This window comes from Dermochelys coriacea, chromosome 3, assembly GCF_009764565.3.
Source record: "Dermochelys coriacea isolate rDerCor1 chromosome 3, rDerCor1.pri.v4, whole genome shotgun sequence".
NCBI lineage: Eukaryota > Metazoa > Chordata > Testudines > Dermochelyidae > Dermochelys > Dermochelys coriacea.
In genome coordinates this window covers 135,784,282-135,807,429 of record NC_050070.1, presented here as the reverse complement: position 1 = coordinate 135,807,429, position 23,148 = coordinate 135,784,282, and the positions used below count along the sequence as shown (strand labels likewise).

The window sequence follows — 23,148 nt, the reverse complement described above, 5'->3', positions numbered from 1 at the left end:
CATGTACAGTTTCAGGAGGTGGGACACATGAGGCAGTTGATGTACATATATTAGTTCTATTTATAGAGCATCTAACTGCTAGTACCTTCTGATATCAAATAAAAAGTTCCTATTGCAAAAATCCTTTTAGATCTCAAGGGGAGCTTTTATAGAGAAGTGGTTCTCAAACTAGGGCCTCCGCTTGTTCAGGGAAGTCCTCTGGTGGGCAGGGCCGGTTTGTTTACCTGCCACATCAGCAGGTTCAGCCAATCGCGGCTCCCACTGGCCACGGTTTGCCGTTCCAGGCCAATGGGGTTGCGGGAAGCGGCGTGGGCCGAGGGATGTGCTGGCCGCCCTTCCTGCAGCCCCCATTGGCGTAGAGCAGCGAACCATGGCCAGTGGGAGCCTCAATCAGTCAAACTGGCTGATGCGGCAGGTAAATAAACCGGCCCGGCCCTCTGGGGGCTTACCCTGAGCAAGTGGCGGCCCCAGTTTGAGAACCACTGTTATAGAGGATACTGTTCCCTTCACAGATTCAGCTACAAGGAGTTTTTCTTTTTTTTACCAAGCAGTGAGATATTATATTATTATAAGAATTTGTTTTTAATTAGTAAGATGATATACTATATTGGCAACATTTACCTTACATATCTGTACAGCAGTATATGACTCAAGTATTCTGCTTTCCCTATGGGCATGGATATCCCATTATTATTTGATATAAATTCTATGCACAAAAGGAGAGCAGAATATTAACTTTGAATACTACCATCCCAGTATGCCCTATATGCTAAGAAAGTAAAGATTTGAGATTTTGCAATATTTTACAGTACATAAGCATGTAAGAACAGCCATACTGGGTCAGAACAAAGGGCCATCTAGCCCAGTGTCCTGTCTTCTGACAGTGGCCACTGCCAGAAGCCCCAGAGGGAGTGAACAGAACAGGTAATCATCAAGTGATCCATTCCCTGTAACCCATTCACAGTTTCTGGCAAACAGAGGCTAGGGATACCATCTCTGCCCATCCTGGCTAACAGCCATTGATGGACCTATCCTCCATGAACTTATCTAGTTCTTTTTTGAACTAGAAGATATAGTAGAAATATATTCATTAGTTTTCACCCTTACGTACAGAGTCTATCTGCATATGGTTTCCGTTACATGTTTTACTACTTTTTCTTTCCCCTGTAGAATGTCTTATGAAAATTTGCTTAAAATTCTGTTTATAGATATATATTTTAAATGCTTGCTTTCACATTTAGATATGATGAATGGATAAAAGCAGACAAGATAGTGAGACCAGCAGATAAAAATGTGCCAAAAATAAAGCATCGGAAGAAAATAAAGGTAGATCTTTTTGCTGCTTAATTTACTTTCATGTAGACTGATTTTATAATTATAGCCTTTAAATGGACTTGGAAATGCATGATAAATTTAAAATTAGTTTCTGTTAGCCTCTTAGAAGCATACACTTTTTTAAGAATGATTTTTGTCCTTCCCTTTTGAAAAATAGCTTTTTCCTCCTCCTCTTTCCTCCACATCCCCAATACGTCTGGTGCACCAACAGGAAACAGAGCCATTCCCTCATCAGCGATGGCAGCACAGCTCTGGGAAATAAAATTTGCTAGCTACCATGCGGGCTTTGAAGCACAAACCTGTGTCGAACCTATATAAATGTGGCTTGTATCTTACTTTTAGCTTCTTGCCAACTGTGGTAGATTTAAAAAAACCCCACAGATATTTTGGACAGATCCTGATCAGTTCCTTGTGCAGGGCAGAAGAGTGTGAACAACCTTTCCGCCCCTCACCAACAAGCTCCATGGCCATCCTTGCACTCTGAACACAAGGAATACTAGAATCCAGTGCCTTTGATAGAGCCAGACTTGCCTATAGCCTCTCCTCCTTCCTCATTAGCACAGCACAAGGGTGTGCCATTCAATCCAGGCTGTCACAACAGTCATGCCTTCTCTCTGCAATATCCCTTACTGCGGTATCTAGCATAGTGGAAGAAGAGTTTAGCCCTTAAATGCTGAGAATATTCCTCATCAGATATAAGTGTTAAGGTAATTCACATTTTTGGTGTTCATACTTGTGCATAAGACAAAATACAGTACTTGCATATCCTTGTAAAGGAACAAAGAAAAAACTTTTATTCTTATGTTTTGTGTTCAAAATCACTGTCTTCATTGCTAATTGTAATTCACCTTAAATTATATGTTAGCATTAGAAGAGTTTTTAAAAAAATTTTTTTCCTTAACCTAGAATAAAACTGACAAAGAGAAGGATGAGAAGTATTCTCCTAAAAATTTTAAATTGCGACGCTTGTCAAAACCACCCTTTCACACGAGCACGTCACCAGAGACTGGATCCAAATTTGACAGCACTGAAGCCAAAAACTCTGAACAAGCTCCAATTAAATCCATAGAAATTGCTTCTATCCTTAATGGGCTACAAGGTATTGTACATGGAATTTCTAATTCAGTATGTAATCATTTTACCAGTATTTAAAAGTGACAGTACAGAGCAATTGAAGCAAACTATAAATAAGGCTGCGAGTTTGTCATGGAGGTCACGGATTCCATGACTTTCCAGGACTTCTGCAGCGGCTGGCCCAGGGGCCATGTGACCACCTCGGGCGGCCCAGCCACTGCTGGGGCAGTCTCAAGCCACTGTACCCCTCCCCCCCAGCAGCAGCAGGAGTTTGGGTTTGGGAGGGGGCTCAGGGCAGAGGCAGGGGGTTGAGGTTTGGGAGAGGGAGAGGGCTCTGGGCGGTGCTTATCTCGGAGGGCCGGGGGCTGTCCGGCTCCCAGGCGGAGGTGTGGCCGGGTGGCTCCATGCACTGCTTCTGCCCAAAGGTGCCACCCCCCAGCTCCCGTTGGCTGCTGTTCCCAGCCAATGGGAGCTGCGGAGCAGTGACTTGGAGTTGGGGGAGGCACGCAGAGCCCCCTTGACCATGCCCCCCCCAGCACCAGCAGGGGCCATGGGCCACCGCCCTCCCCCCAGCAGCAGCAGCACCCCTGGGCCGCCGCCTCCCAGAGCATGCGTGGCTCCCCCGCACAGCATCGAAATTTTAGTTAGGGGTACATAGTACAAGTCATTGACAGGTCACTGGCCGTGAACTTTTGTTTACTGCCTGTGACCTGTCCATGACTTTTACTTAATATACCCGTGACTAAAATGTAGCCTTAACTATAAATTGAAATTTGTGGAAGAAGAAATTTCCTTCAGAGCATTAGGAGATTATTATAAATTCAGAGTCTGTCTGTCTGTACATGTTTTTTTATTTCTAAAGTGTTTTATATATATTTTGCACATAAATACCATATTTTTTTCTAAAGTGCTAAAACATGCACAAACTTTCTGAATAGATATTCTGGATTCAGATGATTTTGTGTAATCATAAAAATAATCAGTTCACCTATAAAATAATACTTTGAAAAGTTTTTCTGATATGTTTTCCCCTTTTTGTGTTTGACAAAGTATTTTTGGCTGTTCTTTTTAGAAATAACAAAACGAAAAATGATAAAATTATACAGGAAACTAATTCTACCAGTATAAAAAAATATTTAGGAGCCATGATAGTGACATCATTAGTGACTCCAAAGTTAGTTATAATTGGCTTTTAATCACAAACGCCAATTTGACATGTACACAAGTACTTTCTCAAAATAGATGCTTTTATCTGAAATCTCTAACTTTTTTGAAAATCTTTAAAAATAATGCATCAGATTCTGATCTGGTTGTAAATCTGCACATCTCCATTGCAGTTGATATAGCTATACCGATTTACACCAGCTGAGGATCCATCCCCCACTTGGAAAAACATCATAGCCTAGAAACTCCATGTTTGTTTCATTTAGTTCTCCTTGGTAATTAGTACCTTAAGTATTTTTAGGATATTTGGGTGGTTTTATAAAGTTTTGAAGCTGTTCACTTGAAGCTTTTGAAAACAGTCAGTTTCCTGTAGAATTTATTAACTTGGATGATTGACTCTTTCAGATGACAATATTAATCTAAAGTTTCATTTAAAGGTGACATATAAAGGAAAAGTGGATTACTGCTCTTATTTATGATGTATAAAAGAGACCTAAAAGAGTTTTGGAGATTTTTTTCTGCTGGAGCTTTAGATTATAAATTCACGTCCTGTCTACATTGAAAGACTCTGTGGAGAACTAGCAGGATTATGACAGCACAAGTACTAAAAGTGAAATCTGATTAATTGAGGGAAAGAGTGTTTTTAGATATACAGTCTAAAACAATGTTTTAATACCTATTTAACTAAAGTAATGGGAGAAAAGTTCTTTGAGAATTCAATATCTTAATCCTTCATTTAAAACCTGAGAAAGTTCCCAATAGGCATTTTGCAGTCATCCGGAAAGGGTTTCTAGCCGAAAAAAGAATGGAAGTGTGACAAGCAGAGAAAAAACAACTTTGAAAAATAAACAAAATCTACAAACCTTTCATGCCTCCATCATAAAGAAGAAAAATCTACATTTATTTGTAGTTTGCTGTAGACTAGTGGGCAGATTCACCAGCCAGGCAGTCCAAACAAAGCCCAAACCCCTCATGTTCAGTTCCCCATCCTTTTCATCTGAGCAAGTTCTCTGATAAACAAAAGATGCAAAACTTTTTAAAACAATACAAAACACCTGGTAACTCAGATCTTTCTGCAGGTGAGAACTGGGTGGACCATCTTTCCTCCAAGCCTTCTCTTTCCCAGCTATTGTGGACACACACACACACACACACACACACACACTCTCTCTCTCTCTCTCTCTTCCCCCCCTCCCCCCGACACTAGGTTTCTCTAGTCTGCTATCCCTGCCTGAGACAGGAAGCTATATATCTGGCTTCCTGTAGGTACTTGCACCTGACCATGTGCCTGGAGATTGCAGCTCCCTTTTGTAAAGGGTCCTAGGATGCTAAAAGGCATACTAGGATATGTACATCTGCCCCACGGCCAACTGGTTGTTAGGGTACATCTACACATCAATAAAAGACATGCAGCAATGAGTCTCAGAGCTCAGTGAAATGACTTGGACTTATGCTCTGGGGCTTAAAATAGCAATGTAGATGTTTGGGTACTGGGCTCAGGCAAGAGCCTGGGCTCTGAAATTTTTTCCCCTCACCAGGCTTCAGAGTCCAGGCTCCAGCCCAAGCAGGAACATCTACACTGCTATTTTTAGCCTGAGTCACATTACAAAAAGGGTCAAGTCTGTACCCTGAGTCACCTAAAAAACCCTTCCAAAAACACACCACAAGTTTCCAGCCTTATTGTGAAGATAGGTTTTAGAGTAGCAGCCATGTTAATCTGTATTCGCAAAAAGAAAAGGAGTACTTGTGGCACCTTAGAGACTAACAAATTTATTTGAGCATAAGCTTTCATGAGCTACAGCTCACTTCAGCTCACGAAAGCTTATGCTCAAATACATTTGTTAGTCTCTAAGGTGCCACAAGTACTCCTTTTCTTATTGTGAAGATAGTCTTCAAAATGTAAACTAATGGCTCTGCTTGAAAATTTTTGTGAAATGTTTATTAATAGTCTTCAAAGCTTCAAACTTCTATCCTTTCTCACATGAGCAAAAGTGACAAGCCCTCATTTTGGAGCAATATTGTGCCCAGTTTAAAATTAAAAAAAAAAATTGCAAAACAGCAAAACAATAAAGTCTTAAAATGAACAAAAACACCCTCAGCTCTTTGTGTTGTTGGAACTTGTAGGTGACTGACTGAAACTAAACTTTTTTTTAAAACTGGGTTGCGATATGAATGTTTTCAGCCAAAAGTGAATATGTGTTGCCCTGAAAATTAGCAACTGGGATGAAAGCCTAGTCCTATTGAAGTCCATGGAAATTTTGGCAAAGAGTCCTGTAGCACCTTATAGACTAACAGACATATTGGAGCATGAGCTTTTGTGGGTGAATTTTGTGGGCTAGCCAACTACAAAAGCAGTTTCTCCTCCCTTGATGTTCACACCTCAACTGCTAGAAGAGGGCCTCATCTTCCCTGATTGAACTAACCTCGTTATCCCTAGCCTGATTCTTGCTTGCATATTTGTACCTGCCTCTGGAAATTTCCGCTACATGCATCCGACAAGTGGGTATTCACCCACGAAAGCTAATGCTCCCATACATCTGTTAGTCTATAAGATGCCACAGGACTCTTTGCTGCTTTTACAGATCCAGACTAACACGGCTACCCCTCTGAAGCTTGATATGGGAATTCTGTCATTGACTTCAGTGGGGCTATGATTTTGCCCTCTGTTTTGAATATAAAACTTGGTACAACTTTTAATTTAGATGATGCTAGCTACAGGACAAGGATATTAGTAAAAAGTGAGCTTTATTTTGTGAGATGTGGACATAGAATGCGTGAGACTGCAAACCCAGATTTCAGACATTTCAAGGTTTTTAGAAGTGAGCTTCTGATGGTAGTGATCCTCAAGTAATAGTAATAGTAGAAATCATTAACATTTAGAGATGATAAACCAAGCTGGAATTTACAAGTCCTATGCAATTAGAAAAATGTCCTAGTCTTTTCTTCTATACATCTATATTTTTCAGCTTTGGGAGTAGGGCAAATAGCATTTGTAAATTGTAATTATTAGTTAATATTAAAGATTTAGTGCATTTAAAGTCTAATATTAAACATTATTTTGGGCTCCCATGTGTTATATAGAAGATTCATATATGTGTGGATTAATAAAACAGAGTTTATTTAGACTTGAATCTGTCACTTCATGCTTTCTCTGGTTCTTCAAAAAAGTATGCAAATCCCTTTAAAGGAATTCCCTGGAGATGTTTTATTATATGGGATTTGCAAACTGGCAACATTGCTGCTTATCTAGCTATTACACTTCCTAATAAAATGAAGTTTTTGAAAGTAATCTGTTTTTTTTTTCTACTGGGTACATGAAAACAAAGGATTTTAATCGTACTAGCTTTAGTGTGTATTGCTATCTATTTATCTATAACATGTTTGTATATTAGGTTTTTTTTAGTATTACTTGTAACAGATTTTTTTTTAATAGCTTCAGAAAGTTCTGCTGATGATAGTGACCAGGAAGATGACCAAAGTGCCCAGAATGTACATAATGATGGCAAGGAGGAATCTCCGGATGAGACTGTGAGCCAGGACAAAAATGAACTCTGTCCAAAAGAAGAGCAGAGCAGCTCATCTCCCCCAGAAGAAGGGAAAGCTCTTGCAGATGTAGCACCACCTAAATCAGTATCCAAATCACCAGAAAGATTGCGGAAAGAGCTGGAGGAATTATCTGATGATACGGACTATGAAGGAGAGGATGAAGCTACAAAGAAGAGAAAGGAGGTCAAAAAGGAGGTAGTAGATAAAACAACAAAGCCACAGGTAAAACGTGGTAAGCGAAGGTATTGCATCACAGAGGAATGTGTAAAGACTGGGTCACCTAATAGAAAAGATGAAAAGTCCAAGAGCAAAGACTCCCATAGCTTAGAACATAGTAGTAACAGCTCCTCAGATGAAGATGAGGAGGACAAATCTAAACTAAAAATAACACCAACTAAAAAATACAATGGGTTAGAGGAGAAAAGGAAGTCTTTAAGGACAAGTGGTTTCTACTCAGGGTTTTCTGAAGTGGCAGAAAAAAGAATAAAGCTTCTAAATAACTCTGATGAAAGACCTCAGAATACCAGAGCTAAGGATAGAAAAGATGTATGGTCCAGTATTCAGGGACAGTGGCCCAAGAAAACATTGAAAGAACTTTTTTCAGACTCTGATACAGAGGCTGCAGCCTCACCCCCACATGCTTCTGAGGATGCTGCAGTAGAGGAGCAGCTGCAGACTCTTGCAGAAGAGGTTTCTTTGCCCAGCTCTGAACTAGAAAAGCCTTTACTAGTCAGCATAGATGTTAAACCTGTTGAGGAGAAACCAACTGAAATGAGTGACAAGAAAGTTGAATTTCCAAGCAGTGGGAGTAACTCAGTGCTAAATACTCCTCCTACAACCCCTGAATCACCTTCATCTGTCACTGTAACAGATTCTAGTAGACATCAGCCTAGTGTAACAGTCTCAGAGACATTGGCACCAAATCAAGAAGAGATACGAAGCATCAAGAGTGAAACTGATAGCACAATTGAAGTGGATAGTGTTGTGGGGGAGCTGCAGGATCTTCAGTCTGAAGGAAATATTTCTCCAACAGGCTTTGATGCCAGCGTCAGCTCTAGCAGTAGTAATCAACAAGAACCAGAACATACTGAAAAAGGTAAAGAAAAAACCTGTTGTCGAACATATATTCCTCCTCTCATTTCTTATACTGCTAATATATTTGTGTTTAACTGCTGCTACATTACTTGGAGATTGGCTTAAGAACATTAGTCTGACCCAGTAGGGCCATTCTTAAGGTCCATCTAGCCCAGTATCCTGTCTTCCGACAGTGGCCAGTGCCAGGTGCCCCAAAGGGAATGAACAGAACAGGTAACCATCAAGTGATCCATCCCCTGTCGCTCATTCCCAGCTTCTGGCAAACAGAGGCTAGGGACACCATTCCTGCCCATCCTAGCTAACAGCCATTGATGGACCTATCCTCCATGAATTTATCTAGTTCTTTTTTAACCCTGTTATTGTCTTGGCCTTCACAACCTCCTCTAGCAAGGAGTTCCACAGGTTGATTGTGCATTGTGTGAAGAAATACTTCCTTTTATTTGTTTAAAACCTGCTGACTATTAATTTCATTTGGTGACCCCTAGTTCTTCTGTTACGACAAGTAGTAAACAACACTTCCTTATCTACTTTCTCTATACCAGTTATGATTGTATAGACCTCAATCATAGCTTCCTTTAGCTGTCTATTTTCCAAGCTGAAAAGTCCCAGTCTTATTAATCCCTCCTCATACGGAAACCATTGAATACCCTTAATCATTTTTGTTTCCCTTTTCTGAACCTTTTCTAATTCCAATATATCTTTTTTGAGATGGGGCGACCACATCTGCACACAATATTCAAGATGTGAGCGTACCATGGATTTATATAGAGGCAATGTGATATTTTCTGTCCTATTATCTATCCCTTTCTTAATTATTCCCAGCATTCTGTTCGCTTTTTTGGCTGCTGCTGCACATTGAGTGGATGTTTTCAGAGAACTATCCATAATGACTCCAAGATCTCTTTCTTGAGTGGTAAAAGCTAATTTAGACCCCATCATTTTATATGTATCGTTGGGATTATGCTTTCCAATGTGCATTACTTTGCATTTATCAACATTCAGTTTCATCTGCCATTTTGTTGCCCAGTCACCCAGTTTTGAGAGATCCTTTTGTAGCTCTTCGTAGTTTGACACTCTTAAAAGAAGCAGTAGCCTGCTGTACCTTTTTAAAACTGTGAAAATAATGCAGTAGAAAGGCCTGTAATCAATAAGTAAATACTTGACACTCCTTCAGAAAGTGTTTCTTGACCTTTTAGTCAGCAATCTAATATTTTAAAAATCACAAATGCAACATAAGGTGTATTCTGGAGATTGCACCAGAACCCCAGACTAAACTGTAAAGCATTGTACACTTGATGTCTGTGTGTCTAAATTGTCTGATACCTTTTTTATACTGTGTTTGAATATGCAATGTACAGTTTCTCATTAACATTTTTATTTACTGTGTGTTCATTGTTTGGAACAACCAGCTGTCCAGGATTGTTCCTCAGGCAACTATTTCAAACTTATTTTTAAGGTCTGACTAACTTGCATGAGTTTTGTAAAGGAATTTGCTGCTCTCTTAGGCCACAAACTGAAGAATCATTATTCATATTTATAACTTAAAACAATCCACCTTGACCACAATTTTATTAATATAATACATTTTCAAGGAGCAACTGTCAGAATTCACAATTATTATTAATACTCCCTGAAGACGTAGATACTTTATGTTGTATTTGTGATCCAGTAGATGTTTAGGAGCTTTTCCATGATGCACTGCCATTTTCAAATATCGACAAATAAGTTGAAGACATTTTCTGTAGGCTTAAACATATCATACAAGGTCCGCTGTGGAAGTAATTTAGAATTTTTAAGGCCACTTTTAAGTGCTGAAAATAGAGCCTGGAATTTTTTCACTAAGGTAACTCAAAAATGGGTTTTCATTTTCAAATTTAACCTGCAAAAATGTAAATCCCTACTAGGACTCCACAATGGAGGAGGGGAAGAAAAGGCCCAATCCTGCTAGCACTTGTGTACATGTATAAGTATTTTCAAGGTTGGGTCCAAAAGCTGTTTTGTTAAATCCATTAGCTATATATTAGTCCAGTCATTTTTATTACAGTCTACCAAATATTTTTTAGTTTACATGGCTGCCTTTTGATACATGGACTAAAAGGAACACATTTGTTTTTAAGGACACTCACACAAAAATTGACATTCCGAAGTTTTGTTTGTATTGCTTTCTGTAAAATATATAACTTAATAGTTCAAGTGTGCCATATTTTCTCCCATAGATAAGCATAGTTACTATAATATGTGTAAAATTAATAAGCTAAAGAAAACAATTACAGAGATATGAACAGGATTCTGAAATTGCAATTTTTTTTTCATTTTAGCAATTTGCAACTACTTTTAGGAGCAAAATGCTTAACTGAAAGTTTTCTCAATTGGCTGCTCTCAGAGCATTGTATCCTCTTTAGTTCTGCTCTTGTTATGCTTCTTGCAAGAGAATAATTAGGATTAGAGAAAGAAATTGATTTTTGGAGCCTGTGATAAAGTAAGTCTATACAGCCCTCTCACACTTAATAATGAGTATGTTGAAAACTTTTCTGTTCTGCTTCCAGGTACTATGTATAAAAAAATGTGTACTGTGTGAAATCCAGGATGACTCCTTTCTCTTTCAAGTTCTGTTTTGTTTTGTAGTATCAGTCACACATAATCACTTTTTTATATATTCTATTCTAAGCGCCTCTCCAATTTTTATGGTCATGTTTCTCCATTTGTAAAATGCAAGGTGCCCATGTTTAAAAACAGGATTGAGTGTGTGTCTGTAGTTCCTTAATTTTTGAATGAATTTGCTACAGGAGCCCATGGTATCTGTAAATCAGGCAGTTTCTGAGCCTTGTACAGTTCCCATTGCATTTTTTTTTAAACCAGATGTCCTAGGATATATTTCAGTTTTCCCTTCCTCTTCTAATTTTATTCCCTATAGCCATAAATACCAATAGTTCTTTCAGTTTTTAAATCTGAGAAAGAGAGAGGTGGGGAAAAGGCAAAATGAAAGGCTGTTGGTACTTCAGAATTGCCTGCTAGACTTTAAAACAGAAAACCATTCAAGCAGGTTTAATGCACTGTGGCTTCATTTTTTTCCTTGAAATTAAGCTGTAACATGCTGTCCACGTCTAATTACACTGATGAAGAGTTTCTACATGTTTTTTTTCTTTTACTATAAAAGAACAAGTGTATGGTTGACATATGTTAATGGACTTTATTCACAGGGTGGTGGGATCTTACTTTATTATGATATTGCTGAATGCTTCTGATTCACCAGCCAGAGGGATACTTAAATTTTAGATTTCAGAGTAGCAGCCATGTTAGTCTGTATTCGCAAAAAGAAAAGGAGTACTTGTGGCACCTTAGAGACTAACACATTTATTTGAGCATAAGCTTTCGTGAGCTACTGCTCACTTCATCGGATGCAACATTGGATGCGAGAAGTACTCCTTTAAATTTTAGAGTTCATACTTACCCCATCTCATCTGAAAACAACAAAAACAAAACACCAAAAAAAACACCTGATACTGTTGATTGGTGCCTTACATGTTCTATGAATGCACTCTGATAACATTGTTGGTACTGTTGGTTTCCACAGTTTTCAAGACTGCTTAAGGCTTTTTAAAATCTATATTATTATCAAAGAGAAGTGGAGGTCTTTTTTGATTCTTTCACTTTTAATGAATCTTGATAAATTTGCCATCTGAACAAATGCCTGTTTAATTTGCAGTACTTAAACACCAAAATGTCCATATGTGGTTAGGAAAAATTATATTGAATCATATGACCTATTAGTTACTTGCAAATATCTAACACATTTTCTCTTTTTACTAGCAAACTGTCTGCTTCCCACGCACCCCCAGTATCAGTTACCTGTGTGTACACATAAAATAATTAAATCCTGCTAATGGCAGCTGAGAAGAAAAGTCACGATTGTCTGTAAACGTAAATGTCAGAGAATCTGCCTGAGGCTTTAATATAGATAGATATGCCTTAACACCTAAAATACAAAGTTGTATAGTGTTTTCACCAAGAATTTAATGATTTGTTAAAATTGGAGTCTGTACAGGTCAAAAAAGACTTAAAGATGCTCAGGGAGGAGGCGGTTCCTCAAAAAAGCAGAAAAGAAGCCACAAAACATCAGTGGTGAACAACAAAAAGAAGAGCAAAACTAGTAAGTATAGCAACTTGGTGCAAAATGAAACCTAGACTTAGAACATCTTGTATTTGAGTGACAAGTGAAGGAAGTGTTTATATAAAGATAACATTTTAGAAAAATGTGCTAAGTAGAGAATTCAGAATAAATGTTAAAATGATTAAGCTGTTTTCGCTGAGTGCAAGAGTATTTAAAATTTCTTGCTATGCTGTTTCTCTGACTGATCCTATAAGGTGCTCAAAGCTTTCAGCTCCCATTGAATTCAGTGGGACTTGAAAGCACGTGGCACTTTACGGGGCCTGTTTTTGTCAAAGAGGGAAGGAAAGAGAATATTTTGGGGTGTGGAAATACATATATTTTAAGGAAGGGAATAGGAACTCTATGCAAAGTGAACTTACATACTATGCAAGGTCAGTTTTCACACAATTTCACATAATTTAGAGGTGGTATTATTTGCACAGTACTGCTAGTGTAATTGCACAGGACCTGTATTCATCCACCTATACTGTTTGCTGCATATTGGAACACTTCACAAGTACATCTGACTTTTAAAGTAAACCAAATAAAAAATGAAGAGGTAACATCAGGATATCCTCATAAGTAGATGATAATTAATGAATATATAGATCATTTTCCTGCCTGCACTATGAAACTAGACAGTTGCTCTGCATTATCCTCTAATGGAAGCTACATCTTTATTGAATATACTCTGATGTTACCTGAACAATTCTGGAGGTGAAATTCACTCTTTCCTACACAAGGCCCAGGTAGTCAGTTTTTGTGCAGGACTTTCAGGGGCAGAAGTTTGACTTTTATTTTTTCCACACACACACCCCACTACCTACCCATTTACTTACCTTAAGGGCAGGTCATGCGTAACCTTAGATTTATATGTTCCCCCTTAGTAATTTAAAAATAACAAATAAAACCAAACTGAATTCTTTATGGCTCGAGCCAGCAGGGCAGTTACAGATCATTTAATTTATTGGAGGACTGTGAATGACTCAGTAAGTGATAAAATTAAAAACTTTATTTAATATAAAATAGTTAAGCAAACAGGCATTACAATATAATCTATACTGCATTTATACTCACATTTGAAGAGGAAACGGTGCATTATGGAGTGCTCAATACCTAAATGACGAGAATGGGCATAATCCTTTCTCTAACAGTACCTTGGTGGTGGATGCGTGTGCCTAATCTAAAATTAGCATGCTACCCTTTTAATAATCAATTATAATAATACTCCTTAATTAATTAACATTAAATTTACTATTTTACCATAATTAAATATTTTCTACTTTTTATTGGCTATTTAACATTGTCATCTTAATTAACATCTGCATAAATGCCATAGCAATATCTATTAATATAAATAGCATTTTCCAAAACATTAACACTGTATCTAAAACACTTATAGAAACCAGCTAGGACCAAACATATTTACAATATGACCTGGGGTTGTGTCCTAACTTATCTTCAGCTTGCTTCTAAATTGTCTTGGTTCACTTTATTCATATTTTACCAGGCCTCGCTTGACTATTTTCAAACCTATTTTTAAGAAATAGATTTTTGGGCCTACTTACAAATCAATATTTCTGTATAAACGTAAGCAAGCACCATCTCTATAGTCAACACATACGGCTTGCAGTTCAGATCCTACTGCCCACTCTGTACCTCCCTCTCTTCACCAGGGATGCATTTTACCTTTATATATTGAAAAAGAGGTGTAACCCCTTTTCTGATATTTGGAACCAGCACTTGAGGAGTTAGTGGTTTGATTAATAAAATAAACCGATGTTGTGTATTTTTGTGTTTCTTCAGCAAACAGCAGTGATAGTGAAGAACTTTCTGCTGGTGAAAGTATGACCAAGTCGCAGCCAGCAAAATCAGTTTCCACTGGAATGAAGTCTCACCACACCAAATCACCTGCAAGAACACAATCTCCAGGAAAATGTGGGAAAAACGGAGAGAAGGAATCTGATCTCAAGGAACAGAATAATCGTTTGCCTAAAGTTTATAAGTGGAGTTTTCAAATGTGTAAGTGCCTTTTTTAAACTAGATCTAGTTTGTTCCTGTAGCAAGGCATAGTAAATAAAATACTAAGGTATTTTCTTTCAGAATTACTTTCAGTCCTAACGTTTCGAATTTAGTTATCTTTCTCTAAGATTAACTTTTAATTATTTTTGGGTGAAACTTACTGTGATCAAAATGCAGAAAGCCCACCGCTGTGCACTTCCTTATATACCACTTATTTTTTTACACATAGGGTTTAAAGTCATTCTTAGGTTTTTGTGCAAACTGTCCAGTACTGGTGTGAATTTCCTATTTCTTATGTTTAAGTTGACTTGTGAACCTTTTTTTCCCCCCTGTGATGATCCCTCAGAAGTTTCCCAGACTTGGTAGTCAGTTAAATTTCTTTGTGTTCCATTTTACCTTAGCAAAACTGGAACCAGAACAGATTTATATCCTGTTATAGCAATAAACTTCTCCATTTTGTGTATTAGTCAGCTGTTCTTGGATAACTTTGGTGTGTTGTGAGGCATGAAGTTGGAGCGAATGTACTTTAATCCACATAAAAAATTCATCAATAACTTATTAATGCAGACCTGCAGTGCCTTATTGCTACTAGAGAGCAACTTCATTTTAACTTCTTTTTTTTTTTTTTTTTTAATAATCCTTTTTTTAGAAAACAATTTGGGAACGGGGCAGTTAATGCAACACTATCCTTCCACTGGGGAGAAAAGGAGGGCAACAGAAAATACATGGGGAAAGGCTTCAACACCTCTTTTTTAATGTAACAAACATATTTAAGACCCTTTTCCCCTCATCCTGTCCTCCATACGTCCATCTGCCCTTTCAGCAATAGTTTGTGGTCCAACAGTCATTTTCAGCTCTGTTTCTGTTGTAAACTCAGACTTTAGGTTTTTGTTGTTTTTTTTGTAAAGTGGGAATTAGAAGTGGCTGTTGGGCTACAAGCTACTGCTGAAAGCGTAGCGGGGCTTAAGGGGGATAGGAAAAGAGAGCAGTCTAAAATTGTACTCGCTCCCTTCTGACTTTTCTGCCAATCCTCTCTTTCCCTTATATTCCTAAAAAATAGAACTGGGAAATCAGGATCCTTTAAATCAGCTTTCAATTCAGGTTCCTCAGGCTTCATGTCTTCAATTTTATAGAAAGGCACTGCTTTCTTGCACACCCCGAAGTGGCTGTCAAGACTTTCCTCTTCTTGGTGATGAGGTCTCATTTGTATACCTTTGCATGGCTTTTATATCCATTTCAAGAGCTCCACTGGTCAAATTAGAATGTCACTTTGGACAATTCAGAGCCAGGTGTTACGGCTTTGATTTTAAAAGTCCAGATAATTAGATCTTGGTCATAAAACCTTCCACAGAATCATAGAATATCAGGGTTGGAAGGGACCTCAGGAGGTCATCTAGTCCAACTCCCTGCTCAAAGCAGGACCAATCCCCAACTAAATCATCCCAGCCAGGGCTTTGTCAGGCCTGACCTTAAAAACATGATCCTCTCCTCTCCCCCAAGCACACATGCATGAATAAAAAGGAGCAGAGAATTCACCTACACATAGGGAATTCTTCACTTGCCATCTTCAGTCATATTAAGGACCAGAGAATCTGACCCTAAACCCTTGGAGCCCAATCCTAAATCTGTAAGTAAAGCTCAAGAGTAAAGAAACTTTGCTTGCTGAAACTGTGAAGAAATTAAGAGGACAGAATCTCAAGAAAAGGAAAATCTGTTGCAACTTTGTGTTTGTATAGTGCCTAGCACAATGGGACCCCATTCTTGCTTGGTCCTTGGGCACTACTGTAAGAAACATAATTAAAAATAATTCCTTCATCACACCAGGGTCACATTCCACTTCTGCTGCTGATGGGAGAATAGCAGGCATAGCTTTCTGTTTTCCTTCAGAAGTTTGTAACTATGTGCTGTGCTTTCATCCACCTGTCATGCCCCTGCTCTACCCAAACCCCACTCAGTAATCCGCTCAAATGAGGTGTGCAGATTTCCCACACAGCTCCCATAAGGGTGCTTTTTTTATTCCCTTCTTCCCTACCCTCCTGCACATCAGACACAGGGTCAGATCTGTTCTTTTTTGCATCTCTCAGGTGGCACAAAGGAGTTGAATTTTAACCATAACTGGTCACCTGTGAATTTCCCTGCAGAGCGGAACTCTCAGTGAGAGTAAAACCATCAGAGCCAGTGCCTGTTCCTACCAACATCCCAGGATAAAATGCCAGGGGAAGGAGAGGCATATTGGGAGTAGATAGGGAAGGAAGAAGAGCTCTGTTATGCTACACTGATCCTCAGTTATTGTACGGTCCCTCACTTAGAGCAGCCCCTAGTATGTTCTAATTCACACTGGAGCGAGCACAGACTGTGCTACAGAATCATGAAGCCATAACTGGCTGGCTCCCTGATGGCCATGCTACTCTCTTTGTCAGAGCTCTGTTTGTCCCGAATTAAGGCTCATGCCCACAGACTTTAAACTGTTTTTGATCCAATTTGTGCCCATCTAAGGATTCAGTTCTGGATATCTAATCCTGAAAATTCTTATTAATCTTTATAAACATAAAACAAAAAACCTTGTTTGTTTGTTTTTTCCCTCTCTCAAAAATATTTTCCTGTCTGCCGCTCGTGGTGTTTGAGGAGAAAAATCTGTATTGATAGATGTTGGCTGTGTTGTAACTATGTGGTTTCAAGATACTATATTAGAGACATAAAATGGGTGAGATAATATCTTTTAGTGGACCAATTTCTGTTGGTGAAAAAGAGAAGCTTTCAAGCTACACAGAGCTGAAGAAGAGCTCTGTGTAGCTCGAAAGCTTCTCTCTTTCACCAACAGTGATTTGTCCAATAAAATATATGACCTTACCCACCTTGTCTCTCTATTGTGATAGATGGCAACTAAAGTTGCTGTGGTTTTTAGCTGCTTTGTTTTCTATCTTGATACTTTTCTGATACCCTCCCTGTAGGATCTGAACATTTCCCAAGAATTTACAACTAGAAAGTTTTATGGAAACTTCAGTTCTATATTAATAATTAACTAAGGTGTTATTTAATTCACAGCTGACCTGGAAAATCTGACAAGTGCAGAGCGCATAACAATCCTACAAGAAAAATTGCAAGAAATCAGGAAACACTACCTGTCCTTAAAATCTGAGGTAGCTTCCATTGACCGCAGAAGAAAGCGCTTGAAGAAAAAAGAACGGGAAAGTAAGTACTTAAGGTTAAATTCTTTCCTCTGTATGCCATGCAGTGGGATTACCCATTGTACCTGAGGAATGTGGCCCTGAGATCTCTGCCAAAAATTTCTAATGCACATACCTGTTAATTTCCAACAAGTTAAATTAAAAGTCCAAAAGAATGTTTTTCTTGGGTTGATCTTTGTAACACATGTAACATTTATGTTTCCATAAATGTTGGGTAACTCTTCATGAAAAATTGTTTTTCCAGCATACCATGTAAGTACATTTGTCATTTTAATAGATGCCAACAATAGAAACCATGATACTGTAATCCAGTACACAAGTTCCTTTTGTTTCACTACTAATGCAGCCTTTATTTTTTTAAAGAATACTGTCAGGTTAAAAAAAAATATGTTTTGAACGACAAACTTCTATCTTTGGCCCGACTCCAACAAAGCATTTAGGCAGGAGCTTAAATTTAACCACATAAGTAGTCACATTGACTCTGATTACTCATGTGCTTAAAGTTAAACACTTGCTTACATGATTTACCAGAATGGGCTTTTTTTTTTTTTTTAGCAATGACAGATTAGTTGGGGTTTTTTTAATTTCAGTTTTAATTATCTAATATACTTTTCACCATTTATACTGACTTTCTTACTGTTTTGCACCTTGTTCAGATAATGAAAACCTAATAAAATTCATCTGTTTCTATTTCATATACTAGCACAGGACTGCTGTGTTTGTATTATAAAAACTGTAGGGGAACATTTAAGTGCAAAGTGGTTTTCACTGAAATTCATGAAAACATTTCTATTTAATATTAGGTTTATATAATCATTTAAAATACAAAGCCTAAATGTTTGCACTTAAACTACCTGACAATGCCACGTGACACTGTTTCTAGGGTTTTCAGTGCAGCCATCTGAGAAGTATGGCAAATTCATGCAATGTCCTGGGCTGCCATTCACATTAATAGCATTTGTAAAGTTGTCAGCAAAATGTTTGTGTAGATATCTAGAAATTCTTCAAGAATTCAAATAAAAATGATCCCACAAAAATGCAATTCAGGTATCCAACATTTTTAGTCAACAGCACTTCATATGAAAAGAACATTTTCAGAGGGATGTATTCTATCTTATTCTCTAAGAGGATCTACATTTTTTTTTTTTTGAAGAATTATAAAACTAACTTTTTCTAGTAAATGTATGCAAAATTCAGTATTATTAGCTTGATTTTTTTTTTTACAAATAAGTATCATAATTTACTATAAAATCATTTATCATGATTTCCATGATAAATTATAAAATATTAGCTCTCCATTAGCCACAGAGTCATTACTTCATTAACTACTTTTAAAGGAACACCATCTTAAGTCACACTTCTCTCTGACAGGTTTCAGAGTAGCAGCCGTGTTAGTCTGTATTCGCAAAAAGAAAAGGAGTACTTGTGGTACCTCAGAGACTAACAAATCTATTAGAGCATAAGCTTTCGTGAGCTACAGCTCACTTCATCGGATGCATTTGGTGGGAAAAAAAACAAAACAAAACAAAAAAAACCCCTTTTTTTCCTCCAAATGCATCTGATGAAGTAAGCTGTAGCTCACGAAAGCTTATGCTCTAATAAATTTGTTAGTCTCTAAGGTGCCACAAGTACTCCTTTTCTTTTTACTTCTCTCTGAAAATGTTATACATACTGTTATAAATCATATATATAATTACTGCTGAAAGATATTGGAGAGAAATAGTATTTTTCTCTATTCTTCATTTGTTCACTTTGTACGTTTGACAACACCATGATTATAAGGGGAAACAGTGAAGTCATAGAAATGTAAAGCTGGAAGCAACAGGGATAGGTTATCTTGTCCATCCCCCAGCACTGAGGCAGGACTAAGTATACCTAGACCATTTCTGACAGGTGTTTGATTGATATCTTTTTAAAAAATCTCCAGTGATGGGGATTATATAACTTCTCCTGGTAACTTAATCCAGATCTTAACTATCCTTATAGTTAGAAAGTTTTTCCTAATATCTAACCTAAATGTCCCTTGCAGCAGATGATTTTTTGTTCTACCTTCAGTGGACATGGAGAACAATTGTTACAGTCCTCTTGGTACACCCCTTAACATATTTGAAGACTGTTACCAGCTGCCCCCTCAACTCTTTTTTTCTTAGGACTAAACATGTCCCTTTTTTTAACCTTCCTGATAGCTCAGCTTTTCTAAACCTTTTATCATTTTTGTTGCTCCCCTCTCTTCAATTTGGCCATATCTTTCTTAAAGTGTAGCACCCAAAACTGGACAGAGTACTCCAGTTGAGGCCTCACCAGTGCCAAAAAAATGAGTGGGACAATTGTCTCCTGTGTCTTATATGTGACTTTCCTCTTAATACACCCAAGAATGATATTGGCCTTTTTCACAGCTTCATCATGTTCTTGGCTCATGTTCAAATTTTGATCCTCTATAACTCCCAGATCCTTTTCAGCAGTACTACTGCCCAGCCAGTTATTCCTCATTTTGTAGTTGTTCATTTGATTTTTCCTCCCTAAGTATAGTACTTTGCAATTGTCATTACTGAATTTCCTCTTGTTGATTCAAATCAGTTCTCCAATTTATCAAGGTCATTTTGAATTCTAATCCTGTCCTCCAAAGTGCTTGTATCACCTCCCACCATGGTGTTATCTGCAGATTTTATAAGCACATTCTCCACTCCATTATCCAAGTCATTAATGAAAATATTGAATAATACCAGGCCCAGGAGAGACCCCTCTGGGACTCCACTATTTGTATCCTCCCAATGTAACAGGAACCATTGACAACTATTCCCTGAATATGGTTTTTCAACCAATTGTTTGCCCACCTTATAGTAATAATAATGTATAGTAATGTAGTATAATGGACCATACAGTCAGTTTCCTTGTTTGTCTTGGTCTTTCACACAGCAACAAGAAATTATAAATAATTATTAATTAAAAAATGTGTAGTAGTTGTTGGAGTCAGTGGATACCGACTCTTCTTGTATTACAGGGTTAGAACCTTGTTAACACCCACCAAGGGCATGTGACAAGAGCCACAAAATAAAATTAGCTTCTTATCTGCACTACTCTTGTTATAACATGATGGCAAAATCACAACAATTGGCAGGGGCACTTGGGAGCTAGAGAAATTACTTTTAATTATTTTTATTATTTTAACTGGCTAGATTTTAAGTTGATGGTGTCCCTTTAATGTTTATTATCTGCTTTGAGATTGTTGGATAAGAGATGCTAATGTACATGCAAAGTATTTTTTAATTTTATTTTAGTACATTTATTTAAACCTTTTTGTTTTTCTTTGTCATAGGTGCCACTATTACATCATCTTCTTCTTCCTCACCTTCCTCTAGTTCCATTACAGCTGCAGTTATGTTAACTTTAGCAGAACCATCTATGTCAAGTTCATCACAAAATGGGATGTCAGTTGAGTGCAGGTGACAGCAGGACTTGCCAAAGCACTTTGCACTTAATGGCTGCTGAGGGCCACTTTTTTTATACTGCACAGTGGCACAAAATTCAGACAAGCACTATTTTGTATTTAAAAATTGTTTCTTGACAAGCTAACTTTGCACTTAAGTGCACTTTTATGAAGAAAAAGTACAACAAACTGCTTTTCCTCAAGCAATAATTGTTTCCAACTTGTCTGGGAATTGTATGTTTAGTGACCCGAAGGCCTTCCACTGTGGCAAATGGAGAGGCTGTTCACTGCCTGTAGAGACAGTACAGTAAGCATACAGTTGTTGGTTGGGCCTAATTGATGTGTAAAGGCTTACTGTATATGTATTCCCTGGTATTTTGTTAAAGCTGGAACATTTGATATTTTTCCATTTATTTATGACAAATATTGAACCTATTTTCATTTGTACAAACTAATTGTTTTTTAACTTCTAAGTCACCTCATAGTGGCTTTAATTGTATAAGTCAAGCACATGTATTAAATTCAAAACCTGCAGTTAGTAGGATGTTTTGACATCAGTCCTGATAACCAAATATGAAGATTCTCTTTTAAAAAGACTGACTAATGTTTACAGGTTTGAATTAGGCTAATAGGTTACTATGGGTTTTAATAACCCATTAATTGGAATGGAACTACTGTACTTTGCCATTTTTCTACGAATCAGTATTTTTTTTAATTTTGATAAAATACATTATGACAAAAGGAAGAAAATGGCTATCAAACTGTATTAAATCTTAAACAATGTATAAAGATTGTATTTAGCCAGTTTAAAGTGTATATTTATTCATAATGGATTATAACAGTTATATTTTTGTGTTTTCTTGTAAATGTTTCTTTTCCCTTAAAGCAACAAATATTTCATTTGTAATGCTTATTTTATTACGAGCTGCAACTGAGAGGACTTCAAGAAGGAGAAAGCTGTGTTAATATAGTTTGTGGTTGCTGATATGAACACTGCCACAAAAGGATAGTTGTTTTTAATATAAATAGCTAGCTGAGTGTTAGACATTAATTTTTTTAAAAAAATGCCTTGTACAAAATCCAGACCCAACTCAAAACTGTTTTCACATGTATTGATTTTATGTTGTATGAATCCCAATCTCTCTCCTGTTAATTATACATCTTTGTAAGACATTTGTATATTGCGGAAGTGTTCATTCAAGCTATTTAATACCTGGCACTGTTAATACACAGTACTTTATTGTACAGATTGTTTTACTGTTTTAATTGTAGTTCTGTGTACTTCTTTTGGGTGGGGAAAAAGGGGCTGGCATGTTTTTCTTTGTTTTTTGGCAATACAACATGTAATTTCAAAAGGTTTTGTTTGTAGATGCTAGTGTCAGAATCCTTTACATTCGACTTTTCTAAGAAAAGCGTTTTCAGTCTTCGTAGTGTGTGCTTACGGTAACTGATTTTATTGAAAATGGTTTCAAAGTATTCAGATTTGTACAAGACTGTAAAAATTTGTTGACAAACATTGAAGGAAAAGCTTATAGAAAAAAAGCTATAAAATATATATTAGGTTCTGAAGACAATGGAGAACTATGTAATATATTGTACAAATGTAAGCAAAGGCCTCTGAAATAAAATGCCATAGTTTGTGAATCCCTGATTTTGTTTCTAACAGTTTAATTAAGTAATTTTAGTGTGTTCATTAAATGACACGCGATTGTAGAATCAGTTAAGCTAATTGTATTGTTTGTGTTGTAAAAAAAAATAAATATATAAAGAATAATTTTGAGAAAAATATACTGGGCCAAATTCTCTTCTCAATTTGGCCAAATTCATCCTCTACAGAGCCATGCTACTGATTAATTTGGCAAATTGACATAAATGAAGTTGCATCAGTATAATTAAAGACTGGATTTGATCCACTTTAATTCTGTTAGTTTGAAAATGTGAAAGAAAAGATGCTTAAGGTATTTGCTGACCGCTAATATCTATTGGCCAAGTTCAGATGAGGTGAAAGCAGAACTCCAGTGAACTAACTGGAAATGCTCCTGCTTACCCTAGGTCTGAATTTGATCCTATGCATACAGACTTCACTCATCTGATTAAAATGTTATTGCATGTGTAAACTGATGTATTATCAATGAGACTTTGTTATA

At 37.2% G+C, this 23,148-nt stretch overlaps 1 protein-coding gene across 4 annotated transcripts in view; it reads left to right on the top strand.

Moving 5' to 3' along the window:
• Positions 1-22,645, top strand: part of ARID4B (AT-rich interaction domain 4B) — a 147,570-nt gene extending 124,925 nt beyond the window's left edge. For 2 of the 4 annotated variants that reach the window (XM_038397655.1, XM_038397653.2), the window contains 7 exons: positions 1,242-1,326; positions 2,242-2,434; positions 7,007-8,215; positions 12,251-12,364; positions 14,171-14,386; positions 17,432-17,578; positions 20,891-22,645. In XM_038397655.1, coding sequence (XP_038253583.1) covers positions 1,242-1,326; positions 2,242-2,434; positions 7,007-8,215; positions 12,251-12,364; positions 14,171-14,386; positions 17,432-17,578; positions 20,891-21,021 — 2,095 coding nt within the window. In that variant the 3' untranslated portion in view covers positions 21,022-22,645. The remainder of the gene's footprint in view (positions 1-1,241; positions 1,327-2,241; positions 2,435-7,006; positions 8,216-12,250; positions 12,365-14,170; positions 14,387-17,431; positions 17,579-20,890) is intronic. The other 2 variants (XM_043511397.1, XM_043511396.1) reach the window with 1 other exon arrangement.
• The last annotated feature ends 503 nt before the right edge of the window (positions 22,646-23,148 follow it).